This window comes from Dreissena polymorpha, chromosome 3 (assembly GCF_020536995.1).
Source record: "Dreissena polymorpha isolate Duluth1 chromosome 3, UMN_Dpol_1.0, whole genome shotgun sequence".
Classification (NCBI taxonomy): Eukaryota; Metazoa; Mollusca; class Bivalvia; order Myida; family Dreissenidae; genus Dreissena; species Dreissena polymorpha.
This window is the reverse complement of record NC_068357.1, coordinates 7,514,501-7,528,481: the sequence shown is the minus strand read 5'-3', so window position 1 is coordinate 7,528,481 and position 13,981 is coordinate 7,514,501. Positions and strand designations below refer to the sequence as shown.

General features: G+C 37.1%; 1 protein-coding gene across 4 annotated transcripts in view; it reads right to left on the bottom strand.

The window, feature by feature from the left end:
• LOC127872860 (ubiquitin carboxyl-terminal hydrolase 34-like) overlaps positions 1-13,981 on the bottom strand; it is a 130,260-nt gene that overhangs the window by 32,605 nt on the left and 83,674 nt on the right. For all 4 annotated transcript variants that reach the window (XM_052416301.1, XM_052416302.1, XM_052416303.1 and 1 more), the window contains 10 exons: positions 13,787-13,840; positions 13,506-13,640; positions 12,128-12,192; positions 11,061-11,190; positions 10,332-10,397; positions 8,658-8,738; positions 4,804-4,886; positions 3,251-3,329; positions 1,273-1,437; positions 292-477 (listed from right to left, as the gene is read on the bottom strand). In XM_052416301.1, coding sequence (XP_052272261.1) covers positions 292-477; positions 1,273-1,437; positions 3,251-3,329; positions 4,804-4,886; positions 8,658-8,738; positions 10,332-10,397; positions 11,061-11,190; positions 12,128-12,192; positions 13,506-13,640; positions 13,787-13,840 — 1,044 coding nt within the window. The remainder of the gene's footprint in view (positions 1-291; positions 478-1,272; positions 1,438-3,250; positions 3,330-4,803; positions 4,887-8,657; positions 8,739-10,331; positions 10,398-11,060; positions 11,191-12,127; positions 12,193-13,505; positions 13,641-13,786; positions 13,841-13,981) is intronic.

Here is a 13,981-nt window from a genome sequence, read left to right as displayed (position 1 = left end):
CAGACAGACAGACAGACAGACAGACAGACAGACAGACAGACAGACAGACAGACAGACAGACAGACAGACAGACAGACAGACAGACAGACAGACAGACAGACAGACAGACAGACTCACAGACAGACGCACATAGCGCAAACCATAAGTCCCCTCCGGTGAAACCGGTAGGGGACAATCAACCATATTCACTTCACGCTCATGCCTTAAGCCCTGTTTTCCCACAGCCAAGCCCACACACACTTCACGCTCATGCCTTAAGCCCTGTTTTCCCACAGCCAAGCCCACACACACCTTGGCTCCACCAATGATGGCATTATAGTCCCTGTCAGAGATCTGGAGCTGGTTGTCCTCGCCGCGTGACTTCTCCACTAGGAGGGATATGAGAGCTATCATCTTCTCCAGGGACAGGGGCTTGTAGCCATCATCAGGGATGGCTATCACCTCCTCCTCTTCTTCATCATCTGACAGGATCTCAACCTAGGGGGAGGTAAGCTTGAAATTTTTCATCTAATAAAATATCCATACACATGTTAATCATTTTTCATTTTTTATTCAACTTTCACAAAATAAATAATAAACTTTAAATCTATTCCACATTACATTAACATTATGATGATTGTGTATTCATCATCTGACAGGATCTCCACCTAGGAGGAGTTTAGCTGAAAATATTTTACAATGCTGTTGCCGAGTGTTTTTAATTTTACTGATATCGAAAATAGCAAATCTAAACCAATGTACAGCAATTTTTTTTATTTGAATTTGTTCTGACTTTGATTATATTGATATAGAAACAAACAAATCTCACTGAAAACATCATAAAGCAGAATTTTATTATATTACTGACCACCAAGGTTATTAACCTATGAAATGTTTTTGTCTCGGGATTTTTGTAATTATCTTACAAAATTCATATAAATACGTTTCTTTTGTTTACGCAAATTTCACCAAATTATTACAAAACTTTAAGCTATTCCATATCACATAAAATTTACCTTTATTGTGTATTAAAAGGACATTGTTTAATAAAATCAGACAGATGTTTCATATCCTTAGACACTCATAACACTGCACAGATACTTTATCTAGATTGTCGTAAAAGTTTTAATTACAAATTCTATTGCCAATGCCACTTCCAAATTTTACATGGGCTTTTTGTCCTAATTTAAACATAGATCAAATATTGTTTTACTATTTCACTTTAGTGGGCTTGTAAGTTATGATAATCAGAAATATTTCCTATGACAAGTTATTTATCCCTTGATAACTCACATAGTTTTCCTGTGCCTTCTGGCCCATGTAGAAGTTCACCATGGTGCTTATAGAGCCCGTATGTATGAGGAACATGCATTCAGTGTCGCCCATCTTGGCAAAGTCATACAGGAAGGCAAAGTACTCCATGAGATACTTGCTGTGGGGCCGCACTCCATGCTCCAGCTGGAAATATCGGCTTAACCATTTACCGTTTATATGTGTCTTGTTCTGTGAAAGCTGGTCATAATGCATGTGCGTAAAGTGTTGTCCCAGCACAGGCTAATCAGGGAAAACACTTTCCGCTTAAATGGTATTTTCCGTTTAAAGGAAGTCCCTTTTTACCGAAAATCTAGTTTAAGCGGAGAGTGTCGTCCCTGATTAGCCTGTGCGGACTGCAGGGACGACACTTTACGCACATGCATTATGCCCAGTTTTCTCAGAACAAGACACATATATGAGCCTTGCTCTGTGAAAAGGGGTTTTCATGCATATGCATAAAGTGCCGTCCCAGATTTTTCTGTGCAGTCAGCAGCAGTTTATCAGAGACAACATTTTCTGCTTAACCCTTTGCATGCTGGAAAATTTGTCGTCTGCTAAAATGTTGTCTGCTGAATTTCTAAAATTAGCATTTTCTTCGATTTTTTTCAAAGAATATTATCAGAATAGCAAACAGTTTGGATCCTGATGTGACACCATGTTCTATGGCGTCTCATCTGGATCCAAACTGTTTGCAAAGACCTTCAAAATTCGGTTCCCGCACTGAAAGGGTTAAACTTGATTTTTGCTAAGAGGACACTACTTTGAAACAAAAAAACAACATGAAAGCTGAAAGTACTGTCACTGTGAACAGCACAGGCTAATCTGGGATGCCACTTTACTCATGAGCATTCAACTAACTGTTCACAGAACAAGGCTAATGTGCAGTTTGATGTGTTTGTAGTTCCTTAGAAAAACAAATTAAACAAGACTTTATATGTCCCCTACCAGCTCCACCATTGTCAGAAATATTTTTTTATTTATCTGTTGCCATAGCAACCAGAATTTTGTACGTAGGAACAAAATGAAATGACGTGCAAACCATAAGTCCCCTCTGGTGAAACCGGTAGGGGACAATTACAGACCTTTCTAAACAAGGCTATTGTCAAGCAATATGGTCCCCTACCGGCTCCAACATTGTCAGAAATTTCACCATTTTCAGATGTTTTTCTTTTGGTTGCCATAGCAACCACAATTTTTGACGTAGGAACAAAATGAAATGACATGCATAATGTCCATATTGCCATCTATCCATGTTGCAAGTTCCATTAAAAAATATTAAGAACTTTTTAAGTTATCGCAGGATCCAGAAAAGTGTGACAGACAGACTGACTGACTGACCGACAGACGGAGTGCAAACCATAAGTCACCTCCGGTGAAACCGGTAGGGGACAATAAGTTGATTTTTTAAAGGCTTTATTTCCACCCTTAAAATGCTGATGAGCAGCTCACAGCATTAAACATGAACAGCAAGTTACTCATAGGCTGTTCTGGCAGCTCACAGCATTAAACATGAACAGCAAGTTACTCATGGGCTGTTCTGGTTTTGTGCTGGTTGCATAAAGACGTTTTTAATTTGCTTTTAAGCGGGAAAGGGTAAACATGTTACATCTAAACTGTAAATACTTTTGAAAACAATTGTTGGCGTATCAAAATGCTGACAGTTCTTTGTTATACAGGTCTTTGTTATGATATCCAATGTGGCGTGAGGTTACTAAGCTGCTTAGGTGTCAAAGGAAGAAATTTGTGTAATTTTTGTTTGATTTTTCTTAGATATTTCGATTCAGTTATAATTTTTTAAATATATGAACTAAGATCTTTTTTTGGTCCTGAAACACTTAGATGACAACTAATTCAAACGAAAAAAGTATTATGTTTTAAATGAACTGAATTGCTATTTGGCTTTTGAGTAGTGTAAAGCTATAAGAATTTAAAAATAAAACACTGAATCTTAACTTACAATAGAGAGCATTTTCTTGATGAATCTTGTCACACAGGATTTTGTGCCCAGTTGTGACCTGTCTATCTCCCCATCTTCACTGAAACAAGGTTCAACAAGCTTTTCAGCATCTGATGATATTACTTTTTATTGAACATACAAAACCTTATTTGTTCTGTATATAAGCCCATGATATTTTCACCCAGCCAATTTAAACTCTTGAATAATTGACCTGCGTAATTGCAATTCTGGATACTACGGTAGCATTAAGCATAACATATTATGGCAAATTGTATCTAGCAAAAACATATGTGTCCATAGTGCACCGATGCCCCCTCTTTCAGCTTTTGTCTAAAAAGTCCACATACGTAAACAAAACTCAACCTTCATATGAAAGTCACGAACGTAGATTCACACACTAAAAATAAGGTCAGTATCTGAAAGCGTTTTGGAAAAAAATCTGGAAAAGTAATATTTAAAGAAAATATTCTGAAGTCCAAGGCCCGTAACATCCTAAAAATCCTATGGAGTGGAATAAAACTCCAACTTGGATCTGTAAATCATGAAGATAGACAAACAAACACAAATCAGGTAAAAATCTGCTAGCATTTAGCAAACAAGAGATGTGTTTGTCAGAAACACAATGCCCCCAATTACGCCGCTTTGAAGCCATATATTTGAGCTTTGACCTTGAAGGATGACCTTGACCTTTCACCACTCAAAATGTGCAGCTCCATGAGATACACATGCATGTTAAATATAAAGTTGCTATCTTCAATAGTGAAAAAGTTATGGCCAATGTTAAAGTTTTCGGACGGACGGAATATTTGACATTTAACCTTGAAGGATGACCTTGACCTTACACCACTCAAAGTGTTCAGCTCCAGGAGATACACATGCATGCCAAATATAAAGTTGCTATCTTCAATAGTGAAAAAGTTATGGCAAATGTTAAAGTTTTCCGACGGACGGACAGATGCCATATATTAGACATTTGACCTTGAAGGATGACCTTGACCTTCACCTTTCACCACTCAAAATGTGAAGCTCCATGAGATGCACATGCATGCCAAATATCAAGTTGCTATGTTAAATATTGAAAAAGTTATGACCATCAAAATTTTCGGACGGAAGGACAGACTGACATCCTGACTGACGGGCAGTTCAACTGCTATATGCTACCCTACCGGGGGCATAAAAATACCAGAAAACTTATTGTAGAGAAAGTCCACAGCCCATAATATTGCCCAATATCAATGGACTGGAACAAAACTTGAACTTGATATGTAACTCATGCAGGTTAACTCACATACCAGAAATCAGGAAAATATATCAAAGTATTTTGGAAAAAATTCCCGAAGAGTATTATTTAAAGAATATTCATATGTCAAAGGCCCATTACATCAGCAAAAATCAATGGACAGGAACACAACTCAAACTAGATCTGTACCTCAAAGTGGCAAAGAAAATAAATCTGGAAAATGGACGGACAGACAGGCAGACTGCTATATGCCAACCTATCAGGGACATAAAAATAACTAAAAATGGTCCAAATTAAGGTATTTGGGTCCTACTTCTCTTCAAAGGGTTGAAGGTAAAGCTCTAAGTGTGCTGGTTTCAACCGGTTGATCACATGAATCAGCAGTCTCTGGAACATCTGAAACAGATGGTTAACAACTGTATATCAAATCAAGTATATTAATAAGCTGTGCTCTGTGAAAAGGAGGTTTAATGCATGTGCGTAAAGTGTTGTCCCAGATTCTCCGGGATGACACTTTCCACCTAAACTTGATTTTTGCTAAGAAGAGACTTCCTTCAAATGAACAAAAGATGTGTTTGTCAGTAGCACAATGCCCCCTACTGCGCCGTTTTGAAGCCATATCTTTGACCTTGAAGAATGACCTTGACCTATTACCACTCAAAATGTGCAGCTCCATGAGATACACATGCATGCCAAATATAAAGTTGTTATCTTTAATATTGAAAAAGTTATGACCAATGTTAAAGTTTTCGGACGGATGGACAGACGTACTGACGGACGGACAGACTGACTGACAAACAGACAGACGGACGGAATGACGGACAGTTCATAGACTATATGCCACCCTTTGGGGGCATAAAAAAGTTATGGTGAATGTTAAAGTTTTCGGACGGACAGACAGATGCCATATATTTGACTTTTGACCTTGAAGGATGACCTTGACCTTTTACCTTCCAAAATGTGCAGATCCATGACATGCACATGCATGTCAAATATCAAGTTGCTATCTTCAACATGAAAAAGTTATGGCCAATGTTAAACTTTTCAGACGGACAGACAGACGCCATATATTTGACATTTGACCTTTAAGGATGACCTTGACCTTCAACTTTCACCCCTCAGAATGTTCAGCTCCATGAGATACACATGCATGCCAAATATCAAGTTGCTATCTTCAATATTGAAAAAGTTATGACCAATGTTAAAGTTTTCGGACGGACGGACAGAAACCATATATTTGACATTTGACCTTAAAGGATGACCTTGACCTTCACCCCTAAAAATGTTCAGCTCCATGAGATACACAAGCATGCCAAATATCAAGTTGCTATCTTCAATATTTAAAAAGTCATGGCCAATGTAAAGTTTTCGGACGGACGGACAGACGCCATATATTTGACATTTGACCTTCAAGGATGACCTTGACCTTCACCTTTCACCACTCAAAATGTGCAGCTCCATGAGATGCACGTGCATGCCAAATATCAAGTTGCTATGTTCATTATTGAAAAAGTTATGGTCATTCAAGTTTTCGGACGGATAAAGAGACTGACTGATGACAGTTCAACTGCTATATGCCACCCTACTGAGGGCATAAAAACATAATCAAAGCTGGAAGTGTCGTCCCTGATTAGCCTGCGCTGACTGCTCAGGCTTATCTGGTACAACACTCAATGCACATGCATTAAATCCCCTTTTCACAAAGCACCACCCTGCTTCCATCATACAACAATAATGAGTATATTAAATTATCATGCAAAAACGGCAAATCCATATTGCAATACACATTGCAATGCATAATGAATATGAATGATTAAGCAAAAACAATTAAAAACTAGAGCTTTGTCACAGACGTGATGAATACCCCCACATGCCGCATTGACACAGAATATTTTGCATGTTGTCTTCACAAAAAACAGTGGACACCATACTCAATGTTTAAAACGCATGGCCCATGTTTGTACTTTACCTACACATCATCTAGATATAACTTCTGACCATGTGTGGTGAAGATCGGATGAAAACTTCTTGAATTAGAGAGCGGACACCATGCTGAATGTGTAAAACGTACAAAGTGACCCTGTGACCTAGTTTTTGACCCGGCATGACCCACATTCAAACTTGACCTAGACATCATCTAGAAACAACATCTGACCAAGTTTGGTGAAGATCCAATGAAAACAAGCAAATTCGTTGAATTGATATCCCCCGCCAATATGCTTCTGGACACAAAAGGGTTTTATTTGACACTCAAAAAAGCATTTTTTCAAGATACAAAGGGCCATAACTCCGTTATTAACAGATGGTGTACAATGCCATTTGGGGTGCATCATCCTCTTATCCATATATATACTCATACTAAGTTTCAATGAAATCCGCCAAAGCACTTCCAAGATATGGCTCCGGACGGACAGAAAGACGGACGGATGGAAAGACAGACGGACGGAAAGACAGAAAATGCCAAAACAATATCCCTCCGCCTATGGCGGGGGATAACAACTTGAATTAGAGAGGGGACACTTAATACGGACTGACAGACCGACCGACAAGCTCACTCCTATATACCCCCCAAAACTTCGTTTGTGGGGGTATAACAACAATGTGTGTGCATTATTTGCCATCTTAAATACATGTGCCATACAAGGGGAATATATTTGAACACTAGGTCATCTAAACGTTTATTTAACATTGCAAAATTAATTTGAATATAAGTATATCTTGAATTGGTTAAAATATTTGAGGGTTCATGAAACCAACACTAGCTTTTAAATTTTTGGGACACAATAAACTGTGGGAAGGAATATAAAGATTTTGATTTTATTTTAACATCTTGAAATGCTGGGATAAACTGAATATTCCAAAAGGCTGACAAAATACTGTAGTGCAACAGAATTCCTTATAACAGCAACGTTTACAAGATCTTACAAACAATAGACAATTGGTAAGCACAAAAGCATGTCAAAGGCACTTAGTGTTAAGGTGAACTAAAAATTATTTCAAACACAGTGATTAATATAAGGAACAAGATCTACTTACAAATTTCTTATATTTCTCTTCAATTAATATGTATTGAGCCTTGTTCAGAGAAAACTGGCCTTAATGCATGAGTCTAAGATGTTGTCCCAGATAAGCCTGTGCGGTCCACACAGGCTAATCAAGGACAACACATTCTGCCTTAACTGGGTTTTGAAAAGAAAGAACTTCCTTTAAAAGTAACATACCATAAAAGTGGAAAGAGTCATCCCTTTTCAGCCTGAGCGGACTGCAAAGGCTAATCTGGGACGACACTTTACGCACATGCATTGGCTAATTTTAATAGGATTAAAATATTTAATTTTCATGACAAAAGTTCATGCTGTGCGAGATTCTATTTTTGGAATGGTGATCTGAACTCATCCTTTATCTGATTGGTCAATTTGGTATCTCAGGTGTGCACGAGATCCGCTAAGAATGTTTCATACTTGTTTTTGTAAAAGACGAACACACAGCGTTGTTTAAAATTAACTAGAAAATAATTGTATTACCAATATCCCTCCCACCCTTTTGTTTATGTAATTGATTAGTTATCATCATTTCATCTTTGAATCATTTAAAAAAAGCTAGTTGTACAGAATGTATATGTATGGAATATATGATTAAGACATGTTGTTGTTTAATTGATTATTCAGTTATATGCACATTTGTTTATCATTGTGAATGGACTTTAATTGAGAATCGTTTAGTTTAGTCATTGCTCTTGAAAGATTAAGATTTTGGTATTTTTCTGTAAATATACAAAGGTATAAGCTTGTGTTAGATGTCAAATTATTTATGTATGTCTGTATTTATGTTTATGTTTGTTAATTATCAGTTAATATGTCACAATGTTTGCCTTTAATTGAATTTGTAATGAAATGTTTCGAGTTTGTATGAATATTCAATATGTTGCTGTACTTTTGTATGTGGCTTAATATGAATATTCTTTGAATTATTACATTTGAACTATTATTGTAATGAAACACGTGTTTGTCATAGTTTAAATGATTGACTATTGACTTTATGTCTTGATTGATTGGACACTCTTTAATATGATAGTTGATTCATATTGCATTGAGCCCCATTTTATCAGAGCGAGGCTGAAGTGTAATACTACCTGTCTGGTGAGCTGGTTGGGAAGTGTAATACTACCTGTCTGGTGAGCTGGTTGGGACACTTGATGAGGATCTGCTGTGGCCACCAGTCACTCTCGGCCATGTGGTCCAGGAACCACTGAAACAATTCATGTACAGTTGTAATCATCTGTTACTAGGGTCCTGCAGTAACGAAGATAGATATGGGCCCTGCTCTGTGAAAAGGGGGTTTAATGCATGTGCGTAAAGTGTTGTCCCAGATTAGCCTAAGAAATCCGCACAGGCAAATCAGGAACAACAATTTTTGCCTCCACAAGATTTTTGCTAAGCAGAGACTTTCTTGAAACGAAAAATATAGAAAAGCCGAAAGTGTCATCCCTGATATGCCTGTGCGGACTGCATAGGCGTATCTGGGACAACACTTTACGCACATGCATTAAACCCCCTTTTCACACAGCACAGCCCATATCTAGGATTTGATATGGGATTTTTAGACTCTCCACCAGCTTTTGGTTGAGGATTTTTGTTGCATCAACTATAGTGGAATTATAACAAGACTATTGCCAAGCAATATATGTCCCCTACTGGCTCCACCATTGTCAGATTTTTAAAAATATATATTTGTTGCCATAGCAACCAGAATTTTTTGACGTAGGAACAAAATGAAATGACGTGCATAATGTCCATATTGCCATCTATCCATGCTTCAAGTTTCATGAAAAAATATGAAGAACTTTTAAAGTTATCGCAGGATCCAGAAAACCACCATTTTCAGCGGTATTTCTAGTCTATTGGTTGCCATAGCAACCACGTAGGAACAAATGGAAATGACGTGCATAGTGTCCATATTGCCATCTATACATGTTCCAAGTTAACTTTCATGAAAAATATTATTAAGAACTTTTAAAGTTATCACAGGATCCAGAAAAGTGTGACAGACTCACAGACAGACAGACACACAGAGCAAAAACCATAAGTCCCCTCAGGTGAAACAGGTAGGGTACAACAAAGCTACACCTCTAGGTAAAATATTTTTCTGTCAAAGATTTCACATATGAATGATTTCTCTTTTTTTTACCTTCGACCCAAAATTTAGACCCTGACCATTTAAATTGGGGCTTGGTTACACTCTGTTGAACTCAGTATGCTTGCAATTCCAAAGTTATTTTAAAATCCTAACTTTGCACAATATTATGTTTTTACCTATCCCTTCATTGGTTATTTTGACCTTTGACCTTGTGACCTGGTTCTGTATGTATCATCATGATGATAATTTTTGTCTAAATTTAAAATCCATTTATGCTGGATTATTCTTTGCTCCAGAAAAGGGTCAAATACAAATTTCCTAAATTTGACCTTTGACCTAAATTGCAACATTGATCTTGAGACCTGATTTTTTAGTAAGACGCTCTGTCTCATTTGCTGATAATTTATGGCAAGTTTCATTAAAAATCCATTCAAACTATACAAAGTTATGCTCCAAACAAATATTTACTGCTGGTAGCCACCTGCTCAACCGCTCAGGTGTTTCCATTATACAGCATTTTTTTTAAAAAGGCATGTAAAGATCATAAAATTACCAGGAGTGCTTTGGGGTAAAAAAACGAAATGTATGTGCTCTTTTGCATGTCATAGTTTAACCAGCAAACACATCATGTTTAAGAGTGATGAATGGATAATAATGTAGATGGAACTTAATATGATAGGCATGAGTGGAAGGGTTCATTCTCACCTCACATGCAGACTGACACGAGTTGAACTGTTTGGTCAACAGCTCAATCCACTGGACCATGGTGGGCTGCACAAAGAAAATAAATCATAGCATGTGTTTAGTATTGATTAACATTACATCAACAAATAAAGCAATGGAATTAAATCTTATTTATTTATTTTGTGCCTAACTCTCAGAGGTCCTTAAGTAACTCTATGACAGCTTTAAGTCTTTTAAGTCTATAAAAAGCCTTGTTGAAATCAACAGTATATGGACCGGCCAGTATTTGTATATGTGGCCTGCTCATGCTAAATGTGGACCACATGCTAAATATTGATGCCATCGTCAGGGTTACACAGCTTAGTTGCACTGTGCTAATATTATTATTATTATTATTTTAAACATACATATTATATGAAAACTATTTAAAGTGTGCATATATTCTGGATAAAGACCCAATATCATGAACATACTCAATTGTTGAGCTCAACTCAGAAATTGAGACTCAAGTTACCACTCAGTTGAGTATTAAGAATTACAGTCAACTCTCAAACAATCTCAAATCCTGTACAAATATGGACAGATTCCTCCTCAAACTCAGGATTCAGTCAGACTTAAACCTAGAACAACTTCTATCAACAATAAAGCAGTCAGCATTACCTTCTCCTTTGCATGTCTTCCTCAAACTCAGGATTCAGTCAGACTTAAACCTAGAACAACTTCTATCAACAATAAAGCAGTCAGGATTACCTTTTCCTTTGCATGTATGAAGGTCTCCAGAACAAATGATGTGCTCAGCTGGGAGGACTTGAGTGCCACCAGCAGAGGGTCTGTCTTGGGGAGGGTGGTGGGAATGTACGAGCACACCTGCATCATGAACCTGTCAAATACCAAGGGGAGGTCATTAGTACCTAGAGGTGGAAAAGTACGAGCAAACCTGCATCATAAATCTGTCAAATCACAAAGTAGGGTAATTCGTACCTATAGGTGGGTATGTATGAGCAAACCTGCATCATGAACCTTTCAAATACCTAGAAAGGTAATTAGTACCAACAGGTGGAAATGTATGAGCAAACAGGCATCATGAACCTGTCAGACACAAAGTAGGGTAATTAGTACCTTCAGGTGGGAATGTATGAGCAGACCTGCATCATGAACCTGTCTAATCACAAGGGATTGCTTTGAAGATTATCACTTTTATTGCATTTTATGAAAGTGTTTGTTGCGTATCCAGTGTAAATAAGCAAGTCTGTTTATAATTATTGTGTTACCCATATAGCCCATGCTTAAATCTTTTAAATATAATCTTCAAGCTTTAAGATATTAAAACAAAGTGAACATTTGCTTTTATTGTACATTAATTATAACTTGGTCAATTACCGGTAGCTTAAGGCATTTCTAAAAAATATAGTTTTTTTGATAATCAATATAATTAAACAAGAGCACCGCATAACGGGTGCCAACGCTCGGCTGAGGATGCAGTTTTGAATAAATGAAAGCTTGTCAGAATTTTTTTTTTTTTTAGAGGTCACAGTGACCTTGACCTTTGACCTAGTGACCCAAAAATGGGTGTGGCGTGCAGAAATCATCAAAGTGCATCTACATATGAAGTTTCAAAGTTGTAAGTGGAAGCACTTTGATTTTAGAGCCACTGTTAAAGTTTAATCACAGTGGACGGCAGACGACGAGCTGGCTATGACAATACCTCGGGTTTTCTCTGACAGCTAAAAATCATATGAAGATATATAAATTACGTGAGTGTATATTTAAAGACGAAAATACATTTTGCAATGATCAAACTGAGAGATAAAACATACCCAAAATATGTGTGTTCCAATATATTCTTGTCTTGTAAGAATTGCATGTTGTCCTGCCAGATCCACTGTAATCAAGATCATGTAATATTTGTAACCAAGGTAACATTGAATAATCTTGTGGTAACATAATTTATTCAAACAACCTCTGAAAATAGCCAACAACCCACTTAAATCCAAATATTCTTTTACATAATACAACTCTTCATAAAGTGTGTGATGCGAATAAGGAGCAAAAAAAGTTTAAAAACCTTTAACAATAGCAATTAACATTGGATCAAAGTGATCTGGACTTTTAAATAATCATGTTATATTATGTTTAACAACAAAAATTATCTTCACAACTGGGCTTGTGTGTAAAGTATCATCTCAGAGAAGCCTGTTCATTTTTCAAAGGCTAATCAGGGACAAAATATTCCGCTTAGACTGAATTTTCATTTGGAATAGAATTGTTTCAAAAGACAAATTTGATAAAAGTTGAAAGTACTGTCCCTGATAAGCCTGTATAGACTGCATAGTCTAATTTGGGACTTGAAAGTACTGTCCCTGATAAGCCTGTACAGACTGCATCGTCTAATTTGGGACGGTACTTTACACATGTGCATAAAGTCATTTTCCCCAAAAGGTGGCCTGGAACTCTTTGCTTGTGCAGCAAAGACCATAATACTCAGGAATTTCTAGGCCAAATTCCCATACTTTTACTGTACTTACACATTGTAACTTCATTCCTGAACTACATCCATGACTGTACCTGTTCTAGCTCCTTTGAGAGTCTAAACTACATCCATAACTGTACCTGTTCCAGCTGCTTTGAGAGTTCAAACTAAACTACATCCATGACTGTACCTGTTCTAGCTCCTTTGAGAGTCTAAACTACATCCATAACTGTACCTGTTCCAGCTGCTTTGAGAGTTCAAACTAAACTACATCCATGACTGTACCTGTTCTAGCTCCTTTGAGAGTCTAAACTACATCCATAACTGTACCTGTTCCAGCTGCTTTGAGAGTTCAAACTAAACTACATCCATGACTGTACCTGTTCTAGCTCCTTTGAGAGTCTAAACTACATCCATAACTGTACCTGTTCCAGCTGCTTTGAGAGTTCAAACTAAACTACATCCATGACTGTACCTGTTCCAGCTGCTTTGAGAGTTCAAACTAAACTACATCCATGACTATACCTGTTCCAGCTCCTTTGAGAGTTCAAACTAAACTACATCAATGACTGTACCTGTTCCAGCTGCTTTGAGAATTCAAACTAAACTACATCCATGACTGTACCTGTTCTTGCTGCTTTGAGAGTTCAAACTAAACTACATCCATGACTGTACCTGTTCCAGCTCCTTTGAGAGTTCAAACTAAACTACATCCATGACTGTACCTGTTCTAGCTCTTTTGAGAGTTCAAAGTTGAACTTCTTCCTTGCCTCTCCACTGTTCTCGTCATCTGTGGTAGCTATCTTCTCATGCACCGAAGGCGGACAGCGCTCGTAGAACAACATGTATGCACTGTTTGTCTGAAGAGGAATTGTAAGACTTTTAAACCATGTTTGTAAGAGTGATTTCAAACATTTCATGATATTAATAGGAAGATCCGAATTATTTAATATTGGGGACCGATAAAACACCCATTCACAAAGAAACAATATAACATTCTACAAACCTTTTCAAATGAGAAGTCCATAAATTTCTCTGTCACCGAGTCGTAGGTCTTGCTCTGTATAAAAAAAGTGTTGTTTGTTTTCTTAATTACAATTATTGATATAATGCAAATTATATGTTAACACAATATGCAATTAGCTATTGCAGTTTCAATACAAAACATTTTTCAAAACAACAAAAATCTGTACAAGCAACA